Source organism: Lissotriton vulgaris, chromosome 6, assembly GCF_964263255.1.
Source record: "Lissotriton vulgaris chromosome 6, aLisVul1.2, whole genome shotgun sequence".
NCBI lineage: Eukaryota > Metazoa > Chordata > Amphibia > Caudata > Salamandridae > Lissotriton > Lissotriton vulgaris.
Window position 1 is genome coordinate 1,151,535,820 of NC_141694.1, and position 23,458 is coordinate 1,151,559,277.

General features: G+C 46.3%; 1 protein-coding gene across 2 annotated transcripts in view; it reads left to right on the forward strand.

Moving 5' to 3' along the window:
- The window catches only part of THUMPD2 (THUMP domain 2 tRNA and snRNA guanosine methyltransferase), a 268,497-nt gene that overhangs the window by 19,644 nt on the left and 225,395 nt on the right, over positions 1 to 23,458 (forward strand). For both annotated transcript variants that reach the window (XM_086927226.1, XM_086927227.1), the window contains exon 3: positions 10,374 to 10,777. In XM_086927226.1, coding sequence (XP_086783352.1) covers positions 10,374 to 10,777 — 404 coding nt within the window. The remainder of the gene's footprint in view (positions 1 to 10,373; positions 10,778 to 23,458) is intronic.

Here is a 23,458-nt window from a genome sequence, read left to right on the forward strand (position 1 = left end):
ACCTATAGCCCACAAGGGCAGGGGCTATTGGCTTGCTCATTGACTCTCGATGTTCTCTTAAAATAGCTCCTGATACTCGCTTGTGGTTAAGAAGCATTTTGGCCATATGGGTTTTCCAATTCATCCGGCTATTAACCCTTACCCCCAAATAGTCAAATGAGTCTACCAACTCCAATGGAGTACCATTGAGGGAGACGTTATTCTTAAATCTCTTTGAGGGTGACATGGCCATTAGCTTCGTATTGGTGGTATTAATGGTAAGGCCTCTTTCGTCACAGAATGAGCTAAATCGATCCAACAGCTTTTGAAGGCCTGTCGGGGATTTAGATATCAGGAGGGTGTCATCGGCAAAGAGCAGGGTGGGTATTTTCTCCCCCCCCAGGACTGGGGCATCGGCTGGGTCCTCCCTCAAATGGTCTACCACCCCATTAACAAAGAGAGAGAACAAAGTTGGGGCCATCACACAGCCCTGGCGGACCCCCCTGCTCACAGCCACCCTCTCTTTCATCTGCCCCAGGTCCCCCCATCTGATCTCTGCATAATTTCCCTCATGCAATTTTTTAATAAATTCAAGAACGGCAATGAGGAGGCCCAGGTCTTGCAACACCTGCCCTAATTTAGGTCGCGGCACCAGATCGAAGGCCGTCTTAAGATCTATAAAGGCCAAATGAAGGCTGCCTTTCCCGATGATCACGGTCTTCAAGTATACAGCAAAAAATCTGAATACCTGGTCCATCATAACCACCTTCTGCCTAAAACCCGCTTGGAAGTGGGAAAGAATGTTCTCTTCTTCTATCCACGACCCTACCCTAGAGATGATACCCTGCCAACCACCTTCTGGATCACGTCAATTAGACTGATCGGCCTGTAGTTGGCAGGGTCCTCTCTCGCACCTTTTTTATACCCTGTTACAACCTCAGCTACCTTCCACGAATCCGGAACTGGGTGACCCCCAGCAATCAGATTCATTATTAGGGAGATGAAGTTTGCCCAGATCGCAAGGTAATGTAGAAGCAGGTTCCCAGGAAGCCCATCGGGGCCTGACGCCTTTCCCGGGGCTAACTTCTTAATAGCCATTTGTACCTCAGTGGTGGAAAAGGGTTCTTCAGGAACCTGCAATTCTAGACCATCATTGGTAGGTACAAAAGAAGGAGGGCAAGGCTCATCTGGTCCACAATATAGATCATAAAAATGTGAATACCATTGTTGTTCAGATACATGGTTAGTAATGGTCTCAGCTCCCCCTCTCTTGGCTTTATTAATTAAATCCCAGAATGAGGTGGAATCCTTACTCTGGGATGCAGATTTAAGGTCCTGCCAGTGTTGTTCCTCCCAAACGCGTTTTGCTAGCGCTATTGATCTAGCGTAATCCTTTCTGGCCTCTCTTACTAGTGAAGGGTCTTTTTTAAGCAGAGCTATGGTGAGCGCCTTCGTCTATCCCCTACATTGGTCCGTGTACCAAGGGTTACTTGATTTTACTAAGGGCTGTTCCTGTGTACCTTTGCCCTGAATAATAAAACACCGGCCCAATCTCTTAATTATGTTATTTTAAAAGTTGGCGAGGGAATGGCCTTGAAGGTTTTCTGTAGCTCCCTCGAATTGTTCCAACTCAACAATCTTCAGTGCTATGTGCTCACTGATCTTGTTTAATTTTTCTTCCTGACATTTAACCCTGTTCCATTTCATCCGCCGGTTACAATTCGAGGGCACGACCTCCTTGGTTTGCTTTAACGGGGCCTTAATTATATTTCCATTAATCATTCTCCACCTTAGTTTCATGCACAAGGGGTTATGGTCACTGTCCTGGGACGGTATTACCTCCATATCAAGTAAGTCTCCCCAGAGACGGGTGTCCAACAGAATATAATCTATACGAGACTGGCCATTAAGCCTATTAAAAGTATTGTCCCTATCTGGATCGGAACCTGTCCTACCATTTACAGCTCTCAAGTTGTGTTCCAGAGTTACGGCATTGATCTGAATTGCCATTGTGGACCATTTTGTAATAGGTGCCAACGTCAGAATAGGTATAGACCATTTAATTTCTTCCTCCGAGATTCCTAGGAAATCTTCCCCACTTAGGGGTTCGAAGGTACAGTTAAGGTCTCCTGCTACAATAATTTTGGAGCGTAGAGGGCTATTAGCTATTTCTATCTCTAGGGATGCTATTGTGGTGGACATTTGGGCCCCTGCGGACCCTCTCGCATAAACGTTATATAGGTCTACCTTGTTGCCCTTTTGATGACCTTTAATAGTAAGATGTAAAATATCTTCTGTCGAAGAGTTATGTGTAGTAATGGCCCAATTCAGTGCAATCTTAATCCAAATATGGAGGCCCCCGGCTGGACGACCTTTCCCAGAGCTTGTTGCGGGGTGTAAAAGGTAGAGTACCCAGATTTGAATTTAGGGAGCATTCTCCAGGTCTCCTGAAACAAGCAGACGTCAAACTTGTCAATGAAGTCATTCCATTCAGGTATGGCTAGTTTTTTTTGTAGTCCTGCTATATTCCATGAGAGTAGTTGTATCACCCTCGGGTTAACTACTGGAGCAACTACAGTATCACGCTTGCTCCCACCCTTCCCATCCCCCCTATGGGGACTTAACTCTGCACTATCTGCTCTTGGTGGACTCCCTCCTTCTGCCCCCTCTTGTATTTCTCGTAAATGGGGCCGATGGTGGGTTCCATCCAGTTAATCAACAGTATTGAGGTCTGATTCATTCTGCTCCCTGTCTGTAGACCAGAGAGGCAGATGCCTGTTTGGATATCTGATTGCTTGGGGGGTGAGGTGCAGTATTCCAAGTCCACTAAATTCTCCGCCAATTCAGCATTGGATAGCTGTAGCTCAATACAATCTGTCCGGGAGCTGAATAAGGAAACCCTTTTTACCCTTACCATATCCTCTCTAATGATCGACCTACAGCCCCTCACATACGGTAGCCAGTGTATTGCTTTGTTATGGATGGCCTCACAACTTTCATGGGCAGAATTACTACTTTGTTTGGGAACCTTGGTCATATAGACTATTGTGGCTGGGTTTCTTACAGGGAAGCTGTTTTTACTTAATCCTGATTGCTTGAGAATCCAAGTGGGTGGGCTTTGGTGGGCTGGATTGGTAAGGGATGGACCCTGATGCTTAGCTCCAACGCCCTTGCTTCTCGTCATGATGCCTACATTCGATCTATTTGAGTCTGTTGAGGCGGGCAATGGGCGGGACCCTGCAACATGTTGCCAGCCAACCTTGTTCCCCCTATCCCTTTCACTAAAGTAGGCACTGACTGCACCTTAGGTGCTTTACATGATTAGTTGGTAGAGGTAAAGGATTTGTGTTTGTGCTCCTAGTCAGATCAATTTTCCTGATTAATTCTAACATCATCTCTTTTACCATAACTACCTCCCTTCCAACCATTTCCACTCGTTGCAATATCAACGCGTTATTATTATTGCAACTAGGACAGATTCGGGGAGCGTCATTTGGGGACTCTATGATCCGGTTTACACATAATAGATCATCTACTATATCCCCTGATAATCTTTCTAGCACCGCAAATGTATTTGAACATGCAATGCTACCCACTGTACTGTCTCCCAAGGGAACTAAATTATTGGGACCCACTACATCTTTGTTGGGGGTTTCCTTCAAGGGAATTACCTCAGCTGGCCCTTCTGCTGAACTATGGACCTCGCAGACAGGAAGGTTAGTAGTTTTTATTGAACATAGCAGGGATAGCCTTTTTCCGAGCCTGGATCAAGGACTCGACAATCGGATCATTACTAACCACCATATTACTGCCGGTATTCCCCGCTAGAACTTCTTCACACCCCTCGACAATGGCTTCGATTCTAGTGAGCACACAGTTGGTTGCTCCGTGCGCGTCCTGTTTTGCCTTTTTTTCTTTTTTCGTAGAAATGGTTGCCACCCCTCCCTCCATGGTTTTCCTTTTCCCCATGTTACACTCCCCTTAACACCACAACAGGTCTACTACAATTTAATACCCTTTCTAAACACCAACGCAACAATTTGTCATGCCGTTTTCCTAATATCCAGTTTTTGACCCACAAACAGTACCTTATGTCCTTCTGAGTCAGGTACGAAGTGTTAAGGGGGTAGCAAAGCCCTGTCTCTTCCTGTCGCAGATGGGCGCCGGACGAGCCCGCCCTTGGCCCGGGCTTTGCCTGGGCACGCCCGCGCGCGTACCGCGCCGTGGGAGGGCTCCGGTGTTTTTGAGCGCCACCGGGCGCTCTTGATGACGCGCTAAGCCTGCTCCCGATGTGGTTCAGGGTAGTGTAGTCCCGGGCCGGTATTTACAACAGAAAACAATGGCACAGCGGCACGGCGGCGAAGATAGCAACAGTCTCTCCCCTTGGCTGGGGCTTCCCTCAGACAGCAGCTAACTTTTATTCACGAGGATCCAGTAGCCAGCACAAGCACCACAGGCAGCACATCCCACGCGGTTACGGTTTTTTTGAGCACCTCCGGGCACTCTTGATGACGCGCTAAGCCTGCTCCCGATGTGGTTCTGGGTAGTGTAGTTTATTCACGAGGGTCCAGTGGCCAGCACAAGCACCACAGGCAGCGCGTCCCTTTTTACTATACTACAATTCATGGGACTCCTGTTGGGTTTTTATGCATGGACACGCCTCCTTTATGTCTCTCCAACAGCGAGGGTGATGATTAATGGGCACACATCCTCTGTTATTCAACTGACTCGGGCACCCGCCAAGGCTGTCCCCTCTACTACTTACCCTTGCATTAGAGCCCGTAGCGGCGAAACTTAGACAGCACCATCAGGAAAAGGCCCTTTATTGCTTCCTTCATCCCATACTAGTTTCTGTCTATTCGGACAACGTCACCTTGTATGTTAAGGACCCGCTTCGGAACCTCAACCTGCGCCTTCAGGAATTTGTTAGATTCGGCGGGCTATCGGGCATACACATCATTTGGGCTAAGTCTCAACATTTCCCACTCACTCAAGCAGTAACACCATTGCCCACGGACATTCCCCTATAGTGGTGAACGGACGAAGTGAAATACTTGTGGGTATGTGTTGCTACTGACTGCGAAGAACTACTGAGAATAATTATGGATGCACATTAGACCATATAACTAGCAACATCACACGGTGGATCGCCCTCCCCCTGAAATGAAATGAAATGAAATTAAATGAGGAGATTCTTATAATGCGCGACTTTGCCCGAAGGCGTCAAGGCGCCTAACAGAAAATATATAAGCAGAATAAAAGGTATCTACGGGTACGCCTTAGCGAACAACCAAGTTTTTAATGCTTTGTGAAAGGCGGGAACAGAAGCCAGCGATTTAATTTCACAAGTAAGAGAATTCCATAACTTAAGGGTAATAGAAGAAAAAGCCATCCCGCCCCATCGACTCCTTCTAAAACGAGGGACCACTAACAGGTTCTTAGAGGAGGAACGTAGCGACCTACTTGAAACATAAGGCAGCAATAGTTTCCTGACCCCACCCGCACCCTTCCCAGAGAGGGCACTGTGGGTTAGGCAGAGCGCCTTAAAAGTAATCCTAGCCTCGATCGGAAGCCAGTGTAAGGTTTTCCTGGCTGCCGTCGAAGACGCCAATCTGGGGGCGTCAAGAACAAATTTGGCTGCCGCATTTTGAGCAGTCTGAAGACGTTGGATTAAACTCTTATTCATGCCAATGTAAAGGGCGTTACAATAATCAAGACGCGAAGCGACAAGTGCTACTACCACCTGCTTCCGCGCCTGGAGGGACAGATAATGTTTTATTTTACGGAGAATTTTAATGATTCCCCAACAGGTGGCAACAGTTCTATTAACCTGCAGGGTCATAGAAAGAGAAGGTTCGATCATTACCCCTAGGTTCCGTGCTGATCCCGAGGGAGTGGGACAGGACCCCAACTCAAGCGGCCACCATTCAGGTGACCAGATGTTAGTGTTGGGGCCAAACACCAAGATCTCAGTCTTTTCCCCGTTCAACTTTAGCGAATTGTAGATCATCCACTGGGACACTGCCTGCATGCAGTTCCTAAAGTTGACCGGGGACGGGTCCCCAGGGTGGGAGAGGGACACCAAGATCTGTGTGTCGTCCGCGTAGGAGACTACCTCCATCCCATAAGATCTAATTAGCCTGGCAAGCGGCGTCACGTAGATGTTGAACAGGGTCGGACTTAGTGCCGACCCCTGTGGGACGCCACATTGCACAGGGAGGGATGGAGATAGGAACTCTCCCAGCTTGACCCTCTGAACCCTCTGGTCTAAGAAGGAGGACAGCAGACTCCGAGCCGCCCCTTCCACCACTATCTCCCTCAGCCGGGATGTTAAAACCGAGGGAGACAGGGTATCAAAGGCTGCTGTGAGGTCCAAAAGGACCAGGAATGTTATTCAGTACGACCGTGAGGGCTGACTCAGTGCTATGGTGCCTCCTAAAGCCATGCTGGGATTGGTCTAGGAGACCCGAGGAGTCGAGAAACACCGCCAGATGTTGGTTCAGATACGTCTCCAGCATCTTTGCCGGCGCAGGAAGCAAGGAAATAGGGCGGTAGTTCTTGAACACCTCGGGGTCTAGAGTAGGCTTTTTTAAAAGAGGCTTAACCACCGCACTCTTCCATTGAGATGGAAAAATGCCCTCTCTCAAGGCCCTATTCATGATATCCAGCAGGGGGGGAAGGAGGGGGTCTCTGCACTCCTTCAGAACTTTGAGGGGGCAGGGGTCCAGAAGTGATCCAGACCTTGTCTTATTTAAGAGCAGGTCGAGTTCCTGATGAGACAACGGCGGGAACTCTGATAAAGTTTTTGGAGTGTTGGAAGAAATCTCCTCCGTCACAGAAAAGGAAGGGACAGGGGGAGGAGGGGTAACGGCTCTTTGAGATTCAAGATCCCTATATATGTCCGCGATCTTAGAATGAAAGAATCCTGCGATCTGATCGTAAAATTCCTGAGTACTAACTACAGGGTCCTGCGTCTGTAAAGTACAGAGCGAGTCCACTATTTTAAAAAAGATCCCTGGGGGAGGAAAGAGCCATTGTAAGATTAGCAAAATGCTCTTACTTGGCCCTGATAATCTCAAGCTTGTAGTCCTTGAGGAGCTGTTTATGTTTTTCCCTCTCATCAAGATTGCAGCTCGTCCGCCAGAGCCTTTCTTGCTTCCTACATTTTTGTCTCATGAGCCTGAGAGTTTCCGAGAACCAAGGTGAGGAAGGTTTCTTTCTTGCAGAGTAGCAGGAGGAGAGAGTAGCCAACATATCAACTGCTGTACTAATAGCTTTAGAAAATTCTGAAGCAGCTAAGTTGATGTCAGCAAAGTGGGCTGTATTATAATTATTTATCAGAGGAGCCAGCGAGCCCCTCACCATTGCGGGGCGCATCTCCCTTATCAAAATGGTTCTCCTTCCCTTCCCGGTTTACCCAGGCAGACACTTCTTTTCTATGCTCTGCTCGAGCTATTAAGACTGGATTGGGGCGGTAAGCAGCCTTGGCTGCAATGGGACACACTTGTACGTCCCTACTCTCAGGGAAGTTTCCATGTCCCCAATTTTGAATTGTACTATTGGTGTGCCCAGGCACACTTTGCCCATTATTGGTTTCACCCTCCCAGATATAAGCCACAAGTCGCAACTGAGCATTGGCTGGCCGACCCTATCCCATTGTACGGGGCTATACTGTCTGCACCAAGCCATGCATGATGGGTCCGACCTCAGTGGACTGTACAGTCGGAGCATGGTAACACCTTGCTTGCCTTCTCCAGGCCCCCATGCTCTTTTCCCGGCTGCTTCCACTTACATATCACCCGACTTTGCCAGTCATCCAGGAGGAAGTTTTTACTAGGACTAAAGTTAAGTTCAACATAACTTGCTGGGGAGATCTCTATTTAAACTGCAAGTTTTGTACTATGCCACAGTTATTTCAAGGAGCTCCGCCGTCCCCTATGGATATTTTCATGTATGTCGATCTGAGACAGGGTATCAAGGAACATATGCCCTCGTACCCTTTAGAACCCCCTATGGTCGATGCACTGCATCATCTGTTACGAACCACCACTGCTTCCCATTTGGTATCTATACTGTACCATAGCCCCTACACTGAAATGATATACTCCCCCTGTGCTGCACGGGCCAAATGGAGCGCCCAACATGGGCTTGACATTACTGTTTTGGGCATGACATTACTGTTCAGCAGTGGAAATATTGCTGTAAACAGACTGAGTTGGTCTCCTCTAGCAGTGGATTACGCATCACCCACTAAAAGTTCCTACATCGTCTCTATTATACCCTGGTCCGGTTACACCGGTACGGTCATCGTGACACAACCGGATGTGACAGGTGCAAGGCAGAGAATGCTGATTTTCTCCACCTTGCATGGGAATGCGGCGCAGTTTATACATACTGGCAACAGGTGTTTACGTTATTGGAACGGATGACGCTCTTGGAAATCTCACGGTCCCCGCTCCTGGTTCTTCTTGGGTTTGCGGAGGCGATTCCAGCGGCACAACGCAAATTTGTCACATTTAGTATACTGCTTGCCAGACGGCGGGTAGCTTGTAGGTGGGGTAGGGGCCGAGCGCCCAAATTCAATGAGTGGATTGGGGAGATGATACTTTGGCAGGAACAAGCATATACTTATGCCGAAATGATCCCATTCTTGTCCCGGCCTTGGGACATATGGGACCCTCGCATTTGTTTGTGTGTGGGAAATGGGCCCTGGCATCTGCTGTGCTTGTACTGATGACTGTTGTGGTACTCATTCACTATGCATAAATGTGCGATTTGTGGTGGATGGGCGGGAGGTGCATACTATTGATGTCTTTGTAATTCTTATTCGCACTACTGAGGTAACCACAAGATGTGTAACTGCTATTGCTGTGCATGGTCTTTCTACATTGTCTCTAACACACTGGACCCTATTTGTCTGCCCTGTTGTATATCTGAAAATGTAATACAATATTTGTTTTTTTTAAAGTAGATGACAGATAGTTAATAGATTGTAGCAGAAACAAAACATATACAGAAGAGAGCCAGTATCATTATGAACCCAACATATGTGAGATTCCTTGGGTCCAAAGTGTTTGGTATAATATAAAACATTTGTTGTTCTGGGAGTGATTGAGATAGTAATGCGTTATCTCTATCAGTCGTGTTTGAGTTGTTGCAACACCCGACTCCTCTTTCATGCTCTTTCCCCAGGGTTCAGTGTGTTTCCTGGTTGTTGTTGGGATATGTACTCCCAAGAAGTTAGATGCCTAATACAATGCCCTTGCTTTCCCTGGTATGCATTCTTGTTTATAAGATTAATGAGAGAAGTCTTTATTGTCTTTCTTAGAAAGTTGTATTTTTCTAAGCAACTGGGTAAGCCTGTTCAAGCTTAGAGAAGTACTGAGAGTTTCCATAAATAAGCCAGGCATTTATTTTGATTGGAAAATTCAAAATAAAGGGTGTTCTTTGCTATAACATTTTAATCCATCATGACATGGATTGATCAGTCTTCTTAGCACCAGAATAATGCTTGCTTGGTTATGAAGACTGAGTGGTAGGTTTTGAAGGTGCGAATAATGACCCTCCACATAAGATTAAAAGGAATTTCATTTGAGAGTAGGAGCTTACTCTTTTTACGATTCCACAGGAAAATTCATATTTTATTGCTGTAGTCTCCAGAAAGATTCTTTCTGGAGACTACGGCATTGAAATAGGGTGTCCTAGATTTGGAGAGATTATCTGTTTATAGTGTCCTCTTTCCTATCTTTTCTACCAGATCAGTTGGAATGGAGTCCACATTTTGATATCAAATTACGTTTTTTATATACATTGTTAGTGTTGACATCCGTTGACTTATCAAGAATATTTAAATATGAGATTTCTGACACTTTTGTTTTGTCTATAACCTGTTCATGCTGTGCCACAGTGTAATTAAACACCTTAGTGACAAGGTACAACATACAGTGAGCTAAGACCATCGTCTAAGTGTTAACCATGACCTGACAAACCTTGTTCTATGTCACTCCTTCATTGAGATATCCCCATGCCTGGCCACAGTTCTGCCTACACAAACATGATTGTTTTATACTTACCCCACAGCAGTCTCTTGGACTATTTATGCATCCTATTGTATCATACTTGTTCTTGCCATCTACTCCACAGCTTACAAATTGCGGAGGGCATCTTTTTTTTTTCTTGCATGCTAGTTTTCCATGTTCCTAATATTGATTATTTGTTTTACTCTCTCCCGGATTAATAGGCATGGAATATGTAGCACCAGTGCATGTGTATTATTATAGCAATCCCAGCCTTGGAGGGCGCGACATAGCCTAGCATGTATAGTTCTCCTACACATATGTTATTGAGTATCATTTTAGATATTTCAATCATTCTATGTGCCATTTTCTTTATAGGAAAAGGGTTTAGTGAAATAAAGACATGTATAATTGGAGAACCACACTGTTGGTTGGCTGCTCTTTCCATCTGGCAAAATCTTCATCAAACAGCCAAGCATGAAACAGAAAATCAGACCTCCTCAAAGATCTCAAAGCGACATTCTGATACTGATCATGAACCGGATGTATTGAAGATGTTCAAGAAAGAACACTCCTTGGCCACAGAGAATGTTTGTAAAGGATTACAGGAATATCCGAATAAATCTAGTCACCATAACCCCACTGGAGAAAATAAATTGTCTGTTACAGTCCCTGTTCACTCCAGTGAAGAGAACCTGGCCTCAAGTAACAGTTATCAGGACTTTGGCTTCAGAGTTTCCTGTCGATGTAGTGGTGCAGTAGCGAAAAGATATACTTCTGAGGTATGTTATTTTCATAATTGCTTGTGAGTAAGAAAAAAATTATCAAATCCATAGAGCATGCATTGAATTACAATTGTGTTTCTTAACCCACTGTTGACTTTGAAAATGCCATAATATCATACTTCAGTGTGTGCTAATATCTCCTTGGAAAGTAGCTATGCTAGAATTGTTTTGTATCTTCCTCCTTACAAGTTCTAGACTATTGGGAAGTTTTCTACCCCAATCCCATAGTTGAAAATCGACCCGTGTAATTCTGGCACTTTCACTTCCATACCCTACTTGTGTTGCTATGCTCCTTTCTGCAATCTCTGCTGATATTGCTGATATTCTAGATGTATGGCTTCTATCCTAACATATATGCCAAAAAAGCAAGAACCAAGCGATACCAAAGGGGATGATGGACGGAGTGCTTGAGCAAATCAAACACTCACCCCCAGTCAACTGACCTGGGTTAAATCCTTCATCATTCTTTAGCTCACTCCGCCACACCAGTTCAGACATGGCCATATGCAAATCAGTCTGACCCTGTACCTCATGGGAACAGTCCAGCTCGAACTGCCAAGCCAGGTCTTCCCTGGACCAGAAACAAGCATCCTGGGACCGGTGTCTGTCTAATCAGCTGTCATAAGCCAGACTAGCCTGAATCCAGTGGCATAGTGAGCAAGGGACCCACGTCTGGGCATACCCTGCCAACTTAGGGTGAACAAAGCGATACCAAAGGGGATGATGGATGGAGCGCTTGAGAAAATCAAATACTCACCCCTAGTCAACTGATCTGGGTTTAATCCATCATCATTCTTTAGCTCACTCCACCACCCCAATTCAGACATGGCCATATGCAAATCAGTCTGACTCTGTGCCTCGTGGGAACAGTCCAGCCCGAACTGCCAAGCCATGTCTTCCCTGACCGGAAACAAGCATCCTGGGACCGGTTTCTGGCTAATCAGCCGTCATCAGCCAGGCTTGCTTGAATCCAGTGGCTAAGTGAGCAAGTGACCCACGTTTGAGCATACCCTGCCAACTTAGGGCGAACAAAGCAAAATCAAAGGGGATGATGGATGGAGCGCTTGAGCAAATCATACACACCCCCAGTCAATTGATCTGGGGTTAATCCATCATCATTCTTTAGCTCACTCCACCACCCCAGTTCAGACATTGCCATATGCAAATCAGTCTGACTCTGTGCCTCGTGGGAACAGTCCAGCCCGAACTGCCAAGCCATGTCTTCCCTGGACCGGAAACAAGAATCCTGGGACCGGTTTCTGGCTAATCAGCCGTCATCAGCCAGGCTAGCTTGAATCCAGTGGCTAAGTGAGCAAGTGACCCACGTCAGAGCATACCCTGCCAACTTAGGGCGAACAAAGCAAAATCAAAGGGGATGATGGATGGAGCGCTTGAGCAAATCAAACACACCCCCAGTCAATTGATCTGGGGTTAATCCATCATCATTCTTTAGCTCACTCCACCACCCCAGTTCAGACATTGCCATATGCAAATCAGTCTGGCCCTGTGCCTCATGGGAACAGTCCAGCCTGAAATGCCAAGCCATGTCTTCCCTGGACCGGAAACAAGCTTTCTGGGACCGTTTTCTGGCTAATCAGCTGTCATCAGCCAGGTTAGCTTGAATCCAGTGGCAAAGTGAGCAAGGGACCCACATCTGGGCATACCCTGCCAACTTAGGGCGAACAAAGCAACACCAAAGGGGATGATGGACAGAGTGTTGAACATTGCAAGCACTCACTCCGAGTCAACTGATCTGGGTTTAATCCCCAGATCAGTTGACTGGGCACCCAGTTGACTGGGTACCCAGTCTGGCGCAGGTTACCTGCTCCAGACTGGGTACCACCTTGGAAGGGTCCACTGCCATCAGGGGAACTGCCAGGCCAGTCCTGACTACCTCTGTAGTAGTTCCTTCACAAGGGGTAAGATCAGTTCCCTGAGGAGGCTGACCCTCACCTATAGTCTGGTGGGAGGGAGACTTTTCTTCCTCCCCAATGCTCTCTTTCTGGAGTGATCCATAGTTTCAGGCTTCACCACACTAATATCTGTCTGGGGTTGGGCTGTGGCCCTCACAGCCCCTCTAACCTTTTCAGGAAGGCATGACATTTTGGAATGGGCCTCTCTTTCTACCTCAGCCCAGGCTGAGATCTCTAGATCATTGCCAAGTAAACAATCTGCAGGCAAGTTTGGGGACACTGCCACTCTCTTTGGGCCAGTGACTCCTCCCCAGCTGAGATTTATTACAGCCATGGCATGATCTGTCCTTACTCCATAAATATTGGTCACTCAGGTAAAAGCTGTTCTGAGGGTACTAGTCTCTTTGTCACCATGGTGACACTAGCCCCTGTGTCCCTATAGGCCACAGCTTTCTGACCATTGATGTGGGGCTCTTGTCTGTACTTACCCAAGGTATTGGGTCAAGCAGTGAAATTGGCAAACCCCATGCCACCATCACAGACTAGATTTGCTACATTAGGGGACCTGGTTAGACCAGAGTCCACCTCAGCTCCCCAAGAAAACCCAACCAAATTCTTGGGGGCACTCCCACCACCCGGGGACTACTACTAGTAGCAACAGGAGGCATTGGAGTATTACTTGGAGGAATATTTTCCTTATTGTTGGCTTTTGGGCAACTGCTGACAGTTTTCCAGTGGCCGGGTTTCTTACAAACATTGCAATAAGGTTTCTTGGTAGGAGAGAAAGGAGTTTGGGACCCACCCCCTTCAGAGAATATTTGGAGCCCTGTTGTGGATTTGTCTTTAGATTTATCCCCACCTTTCTCTTGGGACTTGGTAGAATCTTTCTTCTGGTCACCACCCTGTTTTTTTCGGCCTTACCCTGGTTCTGGCCCATTTGTCTGCCTTCTTTCCCAATTCTTGGGGAGAGGTCAGAACTGAGTGCACCAGGTACTGGCGTAAAAGCTGTTTTTGACAATTATTAAGGTTCTGCTCCCTCATAATCAAATTGTACATTCCTGTAAAATCATGCACTTTGCTGCCCAGTGACCAACCTTCCAAAGCCTTAGTAGCACAGTCAACAAAGTCTCTCAAGACTTTGTAATTGTATAGCATCCTCTTCTCTGACAGTGAGGAGCTTGTCTCTACCTTTGTCTACAAAGGAGAGCCACAAGATTGCTGCCCACTGCTCCTGGGGGACCTTCTGAACTTTGCAGGCCCTTTCCAGTGCAGTTATCTGTCATCCCCACTCTTGTAGGGTGTGACAATCTTGTTTAGGTTTGTATGGTCATAAGACTTTCCCCTACCACTAGGGAAGTTGCTGCCACCATGGGGCTCTAGCCCCATCTTTTTTCTAGCTTTTTCAAGCTCTAGGGACTCCCTTTCTAAAGCTACTTTCTGTCTCCTTATTCTCAGCTAAGCTTCTTCAAGCCTCAGCTGTGCTTCTTCAACCCTCATCTGTGTCTCTCTCTCTCTTCTCTGAGGAGGTGCCCCTCCTGTAAGAAGATACAGAAGTCCCTATTGATGTACCAGAATGATCAGATTCCACTGAAGGTGATCTGGGTCTTCTAGGTACACCTCCAACTCTTCCTAGTGGACAAAGAGGGGGGCCTGTGGCCTTACTCTTCTCCAGGTGGAGCTGGATTGTCCAGGTCTAGGTCATTGTCACCTTCCTGGCCAGCTTCGTCTGAGTCCTGGTGGGCTAACCCACTGGCCTCTTCCTTTTCTGCTGGTCCCACCCCACTACCTACCCTTCCAGACTCTGTCTAAAGTCATCAAGCAGCAATGCCTCTATGAGGCGTTGGGTATTGGGATTCTGTTCTGGCTTCAATTTCCTCAAAGCACACAGAGCCCTTAACTCTTGGAAGGAGAATGTGTCATATTTGGATGCCTGACATGATGTAGACTACAGAGTTGGGGTGGCCAACACAGGTAGCAAGTTGTCAGTCAGTCGGGGCATCACTGCATCACAAGCTTGGGTCCTCTTTCCTGCTGTCTTACTATTGCGCTTCTCCAGAACGCAGAGCTCAGCCTCTCTGGCCTGTGATGTCACCTATGAGCTGTTGATGCTTTCCAGGCCCCTGTCCACACAGGTATCACTGGATACAGCTGCACGTGCACTAGTATCAGTAGCGCGACCTCTGCCACGGAAGAGCTCTCTTGTACTGCTGCACGACATTAATCGCGTAACCAGAGGCAATCTTAGCTAATGACCCGTAGGGCTTTGATTAGAATAGAAAACGCAACTTAGCAGTCAAGTAAAGTCAGCCCTGAAATAATTGGGTTACTAATCAGCAGTTCTTCTTCCAGTTTTTTAATCTAAATTCCTGATTACACCCTACCTTATTTCAGTTGTCTTTCACCTTCGCTCTTTGTCCAGCCGCTGCGGGCACTCTTCATTTCATATAGCTTCCTTCTTTTTCCCGCTTTTTGTTGCATTCAATCTTTGTGAGAAGTTGGCCTGGCACATGCTGTCCACTATTCTAGTGGGCACCTTGCACCAGTCCAAACGATCCATATTGATGGTAGGTTTAAAGACAACCTATATAGAAAGCTATCCTAGTGGTAGCTGAGTGTTAGAAGTGGGGGTCTCTAGTTGGCACAGGTAGGCACTTGTGACAAATGGGAACCCTCTCCTCTAGTCAGGGTAAGGGGTACACTCCTAAAATAACCCCTGCTCACCCCCTTGGTAGCTTGGCACGAGCAGACAGGCTTATCTAGGAGGCTGTGTGTAAAGCATTTGTGAACACATACAGTATTCAAGTGACAACACTACAAATGGACACCAGACAGGTTGTATATTTATAAAAATAAATATCTTTTATATAGAGTTACCATAAGCCCATAAACAACAAGAATAATCCACAATACTATTAGAAATCAAGAGTTCTTGTTGAAAATGCTTTCGGTCTAGCTCAGTTGGTGAAAGGACCTACTCATAATGCAGGCCATACCTTAGATGGTATTTTCACCAACCTGGAGAATATACTAGTGACTGATGTCCTGCCAATGACTTGGTCCGATCATCACCTGGTACTGGCCACAATATTAATTAATAAAATATCAATGGCCACCTTACTCCCCCCCAAACGAGAAGTGTTCAAGGTCTGGAAAGACGTCAATATCCCCAGTTTCAAGGAGGCGTTAAAGAACTCTATACCCACATGGGCTACTGATCCAGAAACCGCTATTGAACAATATCACATATGGGTGGGCCAGGCGGCTAATAAACTGGTACCTGAAAAAAGAATGTCTAGGAATAGAAGATCCCCCTCAGCACCATGGTACACCGTGGAGCTTAAAAAACTAAAACAGCAATGCAGAAACAAAGAGAGAATTTGGAGGAAAAAGTATGATAATGAGGATAAGATAGGGTACAAGGAATTGCTAACCCAATATAAACTTCTGATTACAGAGACAAAAAAGAAGTTTTACACTGAGCAAATTGATAGCGCAAAAAATTCAAATAAAAAGCTCTTTGAAATAACTAAACATCTTGCGGGATGTGCCCCAGACCTTAACCCCCCTTGCTCACAAGATTTCTGTAATTCATTGGCATCATTCTTTTTTAGCAAAGTGAATGACATATTTTCAGCCTTCAACCTAGGTGATAACCAATGCCTTGAAAAAATAAATACTCCATCTCCAAGTAATAATTTTTCTTGTTTTGCAGAGGTCACAGAAGATCACATTCAGGACATTATTAAAACAATTAAATCTGGATCAGCCCTGGATCCCTGTCCTTTAAATACTCTTCGTTCAATAATCGATACGGTTATTCCAGTTATTACCCAAATAATCAATCTCATGTTCCGCACAGGCATCTTTCCAAACCAGTTAAAAAAAACTTTACTCAAACCCCTCCTGAAAAAACCCGGCTTGGACAAAGCAGAACTTAAAAACTATAGGCCTATAGCGAACTTACCTTTCCTTGCCATGAATATTCAACTTGCGGAATTCATCGAGCAACACCATCTGCTCGACGAAACACAATTTGGATTCCGCAAATATCATGGAACTGAAACAGCACTCATCAAAGCGGCAGATGACATTCGACTCATTAGAGACCAAGGTGGTACAGCACTGTTGGTGCTCTTAGATTTATCTGCTGCTTTCGACACGGTTGACCATAAGATCCTAGTCAACCGTGTCGAAAAGATGGGCGAGCAAGGCCTAGCAAAAGATCTGCTAGCGTCTTTTTTAGCAGAGAGATCCCAGGCAGTTATACTGGGCCAGTTTGAATCCGCTGGGCTATCGCTGCCATGTGGGGTACCTCAAGGTTCATCCCTTAGTCCGACACTATTTAATATATATGTGTCGGACCTCGCTAACACCATCAAAGCGCACGGGATGAACCTTACCTCATATGCGGATGATACACAGCTGATACTGGCTGTCAGAAACGATGGGGAAACAGTGGCGGAAAATTTCAAGACAGGTATGCTGGCCATTGGGAAATGGATGTCAGCAAACTGTCTGAAATTAAATTCTGACAAAACCGAGGTGGTCACTTTTGGCCACCTCAGCCCTAGCTGGTCCCCAACTTGGTGGCCATCATCTTTTGGAACCGTACCCAAACCAGTCACGAAAGTGAGAAATCTGGGGGTCATCTTTGATGACAAGCTAAGTTTCATGGCTCACGCCAATCAGACGGCCTCCACGGCGTTCTACAAATTACGTCTGGTTAGGAAGATCCTTCCTTTTCTTCCTACCAATGTGGGCAAGACACTGGTTAGCGCCTTGGTTCTATCAGCATTGGATTATTGCAATGGCTTGTTTGCAAATGCACAAGTCAGGATAATTAAGAAACTGCAAACAATCCAAAATGTGGCAGCCAGACTTCTCCTTAACATCCCCAAATTTAAGCCAATACAAGAATCTCTGAGGAGTCTTCACTGGCTTCCTGTCAGGAATCAAATTAAATTTAAGACGTTATGTATCGCCTACAAGGCACTACACCATCAAGCACCTCAATTCCTGCGCGACCATCTTGTCCCATACACTCCCACTCGAATGCTACGATCAGCAGGACAGAATGACTTGGTAGTGCCACGGACCAGGCTGGTCAACTGGGGAGACAGACGTTTCCTAGTTGCCGCCCCAAGATTGTGGAATTCTCTCCCACAAATCATAAGACCAAGTCCAAATCTAATGTCCTTCAGGATGAAATTGAAAACTTGGCTATTTAACATCTGAAAACATCCCCAATATCATATAGGTGAGTAATACAGTACAGCGCCGAGACGCCTGCGGGCATTTGTTTGCGCTTAATAAATCCTAAAAATAAATAAATTAAATAAATAAATCAGAGTTCTGTGCGAGTCCGTAGGCCTGTCCAGCTACAGCATTGATAAAATACCAAAGAGTCTAACAAATCCAGCAGACCGCTTCGGTGCAAGAAAGAAAGCGTTGCAGGACGCATTGTCTCTCGATGCGGTGCAGGCAGCGGTGTGTTGAAGGAGTCAGTGGGTCCAAGGCGTACGTTCCAGGGCGAGACAGTGCTTCGATGCGGTGCTTGCAGCTTGCGATGCGGCGACAGAGCTGGAGTTCGGGAGCTGGTGTCGATCAGTCCGGACAGCGGTACGAGTCAGACGGTGCGTCGCGAAGCGTGCGAGCGGTGCCCAACTCCTATGCCTTTACAGGACTCGAAGTCAGCAACAGTGACCTCGTCGGTCAGACCAGTACGGATAGGTGTAGCGAGGCGTTGCACGTCGCGGTGTCCACAGGTTACGTTGCAGGCAACGACTCGGTGACGGCGTCAGGACAGAGTGGGTGGGCTCAGAGCTTACGTTGCGAGATGCAGGTTTTTGTTTGATGCGGTCCCTACAGGACAGCGAGCCGGTCGTGAGAGTCGCTCATAGCTCCCTGTCTCTGTAGCCACTGAAGCAGCGTTTCCAGAAGCAATTCACAAAGGCTGGTGAAGTCTACTGGTCCTGAGACTTCGGTCAGGGGGCAAGCTCTCTTCCAAGCCCTTGGAGATCCTTCACAAGTTGAAAATAAAGTACACAAAGTTCTTTCTCTTTTCTTTGGCAGTCAGGCAACCACTGCAGGCCAATCCCCCAAGCAGCACTTCAGCTTAGGGATAGTCTCTCCTCAGTTTCTTCAGGTTCCTATCCTCACTAAAGGTTAAAACCAACTTCACTAAAAGGTGTATTTTATCATTCTGAGTTCAGGCATACTAAACTCGAATTTCTACCATGTTCTCTGAGTCAGTTAGGTTTATAAGGTGTAATAATCTAACTGCCCATTCTGGCCTATGGAGAACAGGTAGCCTTGAAATAGCGAAAAACAAAAATGGCTGTAATTCACTATTAGGACATGCCACCCACATCAGGGCATGTCCTACCTTATACTTACAATGCACCCTGCCCTTGGGCCTACCATAGGGGTGTCTGATGAGAAGAAAAGGGAAGGGTTCTAGGGTTAGGAACTGGCAAGTGGGTGCACTTGCCCAGCCAGCATGACAGTACCAGACTGCACACAGGCTCTGCAATGGCAGGCCTTAGACACATTTTACCAGGCTGCCTTTGTGGGTGGCACAACCAGTGCTGCAAGCCCACCAGCAACATTTGGAATTACAAGCCCTGGGCACACTCAGTGTACTGTACTAGGGTCTGACAAGTAAACCAAACAAGCCAATCATGGAATCACTAATCCATACATCAGTTTACAATAGAGAGAGCATATGATCAGCAGTGGTAAAGTGCCCAGAGTCATAAAACAGCCAACAACAGGTCAGATAAAATAGAGGAAGGCAAAAAGTTCATGGATGACCCTGCCAAGTCCTACACTGTGGAGAGCAGCCTTCAGGCTAAGTATTGAAGGATTGTAAAGCAGCTTGTTTTACCAGTCTATAATCTTGTGAATGACCAAATGAAAGTAGAACCACACCAGGTATAAATATACAATATATGTATTTAATCTAAACACATCCCTCTAGTTTCTTTATGAGGCTAGAGGCAAAAATACATACAGTAAACTTATTTAGCACACAGTAAAGTAGCACAGTATACGTTTTGCCCTAGAGGCCTCACAAACCATATACTAAAAAAGTGGTATAAGTACCACTACAGTCATAGAGACCAGGCCTAGGGCCTGTAGAACTGCGGGGGCAACCAGGAACCACCCAAGGTAGGAGCGCAGGAGACCCACTGGGGACGCGTTCAGTGTCTAACCACAGCAGCGAATCAACATTGACTTCTATGGAGAAAGTTGCGGTTAGAAATTTAAAGGTTAGGGACACTTAGGAGTGGACTACGAACAAACCCCTTAAACTGGACAGTTTGAGAGTCAAGACCCACGGGAGCCCCGAAGTACTGGTGTTACCTCACCCAGGGAAGCATGGTGCATAGGTTTCTTTTCGTGTCGGGTTTCTCCTTAGTTTCCTAAGGAGAGCTGCAAAGAAGTGCTGCGGGTGACCAGATGAAAAGTGTCCGGATGGATCCAAGGGTGGATCGGAGATCTTAAGAACCTGAAAGCAGAGGAGACAGAGTCTGGGTCACTTGCCAGTGACCAGGGAGGCAATAAGAAGATGCCCACCGATGTCGGGTGATTTCAGGAGCAGAAGGTGAAGCTGGACTCTTCAGCCACAAGGACAAGGAGGCGTCGATGACAACCTGGAGCTGGATTGAGCTGTCCCATGTTGTATGTCAAGTGCTGCGGTGTCGGTATCCGGATTGAACCAAACAAGCCTTGGCAACAGCAACCCATTCAGAATGCAAAGTTTGGCTTTGGAGCAGACCAGCAAGGTTTGAGGGACTCACCCTTCGCAGGGGAGTCAGGGCACGTCTGGAGCAACCAGTGAAGGCCAAGAAACAAAAGAGTTACCTTCGTGGGGACCCACCAGTTGACGGACCAGGGATCGAGAAGGGGCCTCGAGCAGAAATGCTAGAAGCGGGCCCACGGAACACTTGTGGAGTGTAAACCCACAATCTTCGGTTCAGATGGTGCTCAGGGCTTGGACTACAAGTAGCCCAATTCACATCTTCGGGAATGCTGGGGAAGTAGATGCACTAGCAAATGTGCACGTTGTCCAGGAGTTCCGGTACCACGTCTCTCGTGATGGCTACAGGTCTCAGCTTAGCTGGGATCTCATGTCGGCCTCGGAGATGTTGGAAGTCCGTGTCCTGTGTTGCAAATCCTTCGGGATACGGCGGGAGCCTTGGAAATGCAGACCAGGAAGATGCTTCTTTGGTGCCTGTTCGAATAGGGGAGTCACTCCTGACCCCAAGGGGGATCCTTCCGTCTTCTAGTCGTAATAGAATGTCGAAATTCCAGGATATATGTTGCAGAGTTTCATCCAGAGTAATCTGAAGTCCTAGGGACTTGGTTCCTATACTTGTACTAAGTTTAGGGGTTGGACCTACTCTAAGGTCCCACATATGGGAGGACCACCCCCTCCCCTTTGTCCAGTTTCGCACCAGAGCAGAAGCTGAGTGCCCCTGCAACCGGTTTGAACTGGGTATATGCAGGGACACCAGGTGTGCCCCCAGCACTGTCTGAAAAGCGTTCACTGAATGCACCCGCCCAGCCCCAATACACTAAAACCTGTCTGGGGAGGTGGTTACACCTCCCTGTGACAGGAAACCTATTGTCCAGGCATCCTCTGACGGAGTTTCGTCCAGCAGCAGGAGGCCAGACTCGTGTCTGTGACAGCAGCATCCATTGTGTGATGCTGGGGCTCTTTTAAACTATTACCGGTCAGATAAGTGTGTACTTGTCTTCTTCCTCTAAAAGGGGGGTAGGATTCCAAAGTGTTTGACACTAAACACGACATGTTTTGATGCAGCCATACCAAAGTTAACATTTAACGCAAGGTTATAATGCACTTAAGAGCATATGGTATGGCTGCATCACGGAACAGCTACAGAGAAGTGGTTCCGAAAGCTGCAGAGGAGCTCAGCTCATGCTTGGGCACACTCTTACACAAAACTAAGCACTCTGCCTGCAGGATTGTCAAGGCCTGCCATAGGAGTAACTTATAGGTTTATATATGTCTTTATTTAAAGGTAGATATAGGGAGCCTATATCTTAGTAAGGGGTGCAAGCACCACCTTACTCAGGCTGCAGTAGCAGACCTCTGTTGCCATTTTGCAATGCTTACCAGGGGTGGCATAATACATGCTTTAGCCCCGAATTTGCCTCTGGGGTACCTATGCCCTTGGTACCTAAGGTACCATATACTAGGGACTCACAAGAGTAACCCAGTACCAATCTGGAGTGTACCTAAATAGGGCTCGACAAATCCACATACCCGCTCGCATTTGCGAGGGAGAATTGATGAGGACGAGCTATTTTTAGGTCCTACTCGCCCTTTCTGGTGAGTAGGAAGACAAACTAACTTTTGTCCTCTGTCTTTGAAAACGGAGCAAAAGTAACAAGAAAACAAGTCAAGTCAAGTCAAGTCAAAAAGTGCTTTATTCGAGTTGTTACTCATAAAAGCATATTATACACAAGAATTTAAAAACAAATTAAATTTACAATCCAGCACATTGACGCAACACTATAGGTTACATATAAAAATTCATTCGGTTAAAAGAAGAATTAAAACATTTGATAAAAATACTTTTCAAGATGAGAAACGCTGGAGTCTAAAAGCAATTATACAAATGCAAAAAAACAATTATCAAGACAGAGAATAGTTGATTAACTAGCAGTCTCTATCTTGATACATGGTCCTTAATAGATAAAAAGCAGTAATGTCAAATTCATGAGGGCCAATTTGTCACACAGAGAATAGTTATTTAACTAGCAGTCTCTGTCTAAATTGTCGGGCAGAGAATAGTTATCTAACTAGCAGTCTCTGCCTGAGCATCCACGCCCAACCCAGATATTTTGCTGTAGCTATCAGGATCCAAGAAACTTGAGTTGTACAAATAATTCGCATAGCTACTGAACTACTTGATGTCCCAAGGTTCCTGCACATAGGAGCTAACCATACTCGTCTTGGAATAGCATATGATCCGCATGAAAACAGAAAGTGACCTAGAGACTCATCCCCCAACCCACAAGCTGGGCAGGTGCTACTTCCACCTGAACCCCATTTAGCTGTCAATATTTTTATAGGAAGTGCACCAGCTCTCAGTTGGAATAGGAGCTTCCTGTCACCTGGTTTGGAGATGATATCCCAATATGATTCCAAGACTGGATACATTTTGGCCTCAAGAAAATGCGAAGACATGGACCCAGAGCTTGAAGCATTTAAAGTTTTAGTAACAATCCATTCCCAAAAAATATCTTTTAAGACACGCTTAGAAGGGAAAGATGTCCCAGCAGGGTCCTGCCATAAAGAACTCAACCCTAGCTCAAACAATATAGATTTCAATAATTTAAGCCAGCTTATCTTGTGAAAGCCATCAGCTTTGATCACATCCACAAAACCCGCGGCATAATGTGAGAGCTCAGGAGTGGTCCAGAGTCTGCGCCAATACAAGATCGGGCGTAATCTGGCCAAGTCCTTGATTTGTTTCCTTCCTAGGTCGTATCGGAGAGGCAACAACGGAGTACTTTTAGGTGTACCGGTAAGAGTTCTTAAAAATTTATTTTCAGAGGCTTGCAGAGATGTAAGATTTTCAAAGCCCCACATTTCAGCGCCGTAAAGTGCAGACCCAATAGCCTTTGCTTCATATACCAATAAAGCTGGTTTAACAGGTTTGGTTAGCGATTTCCTGTGTTCAGAATTAATTGTGCCAGCTATTTGTTTGTGTCGCAAAATAGCAATATTTAT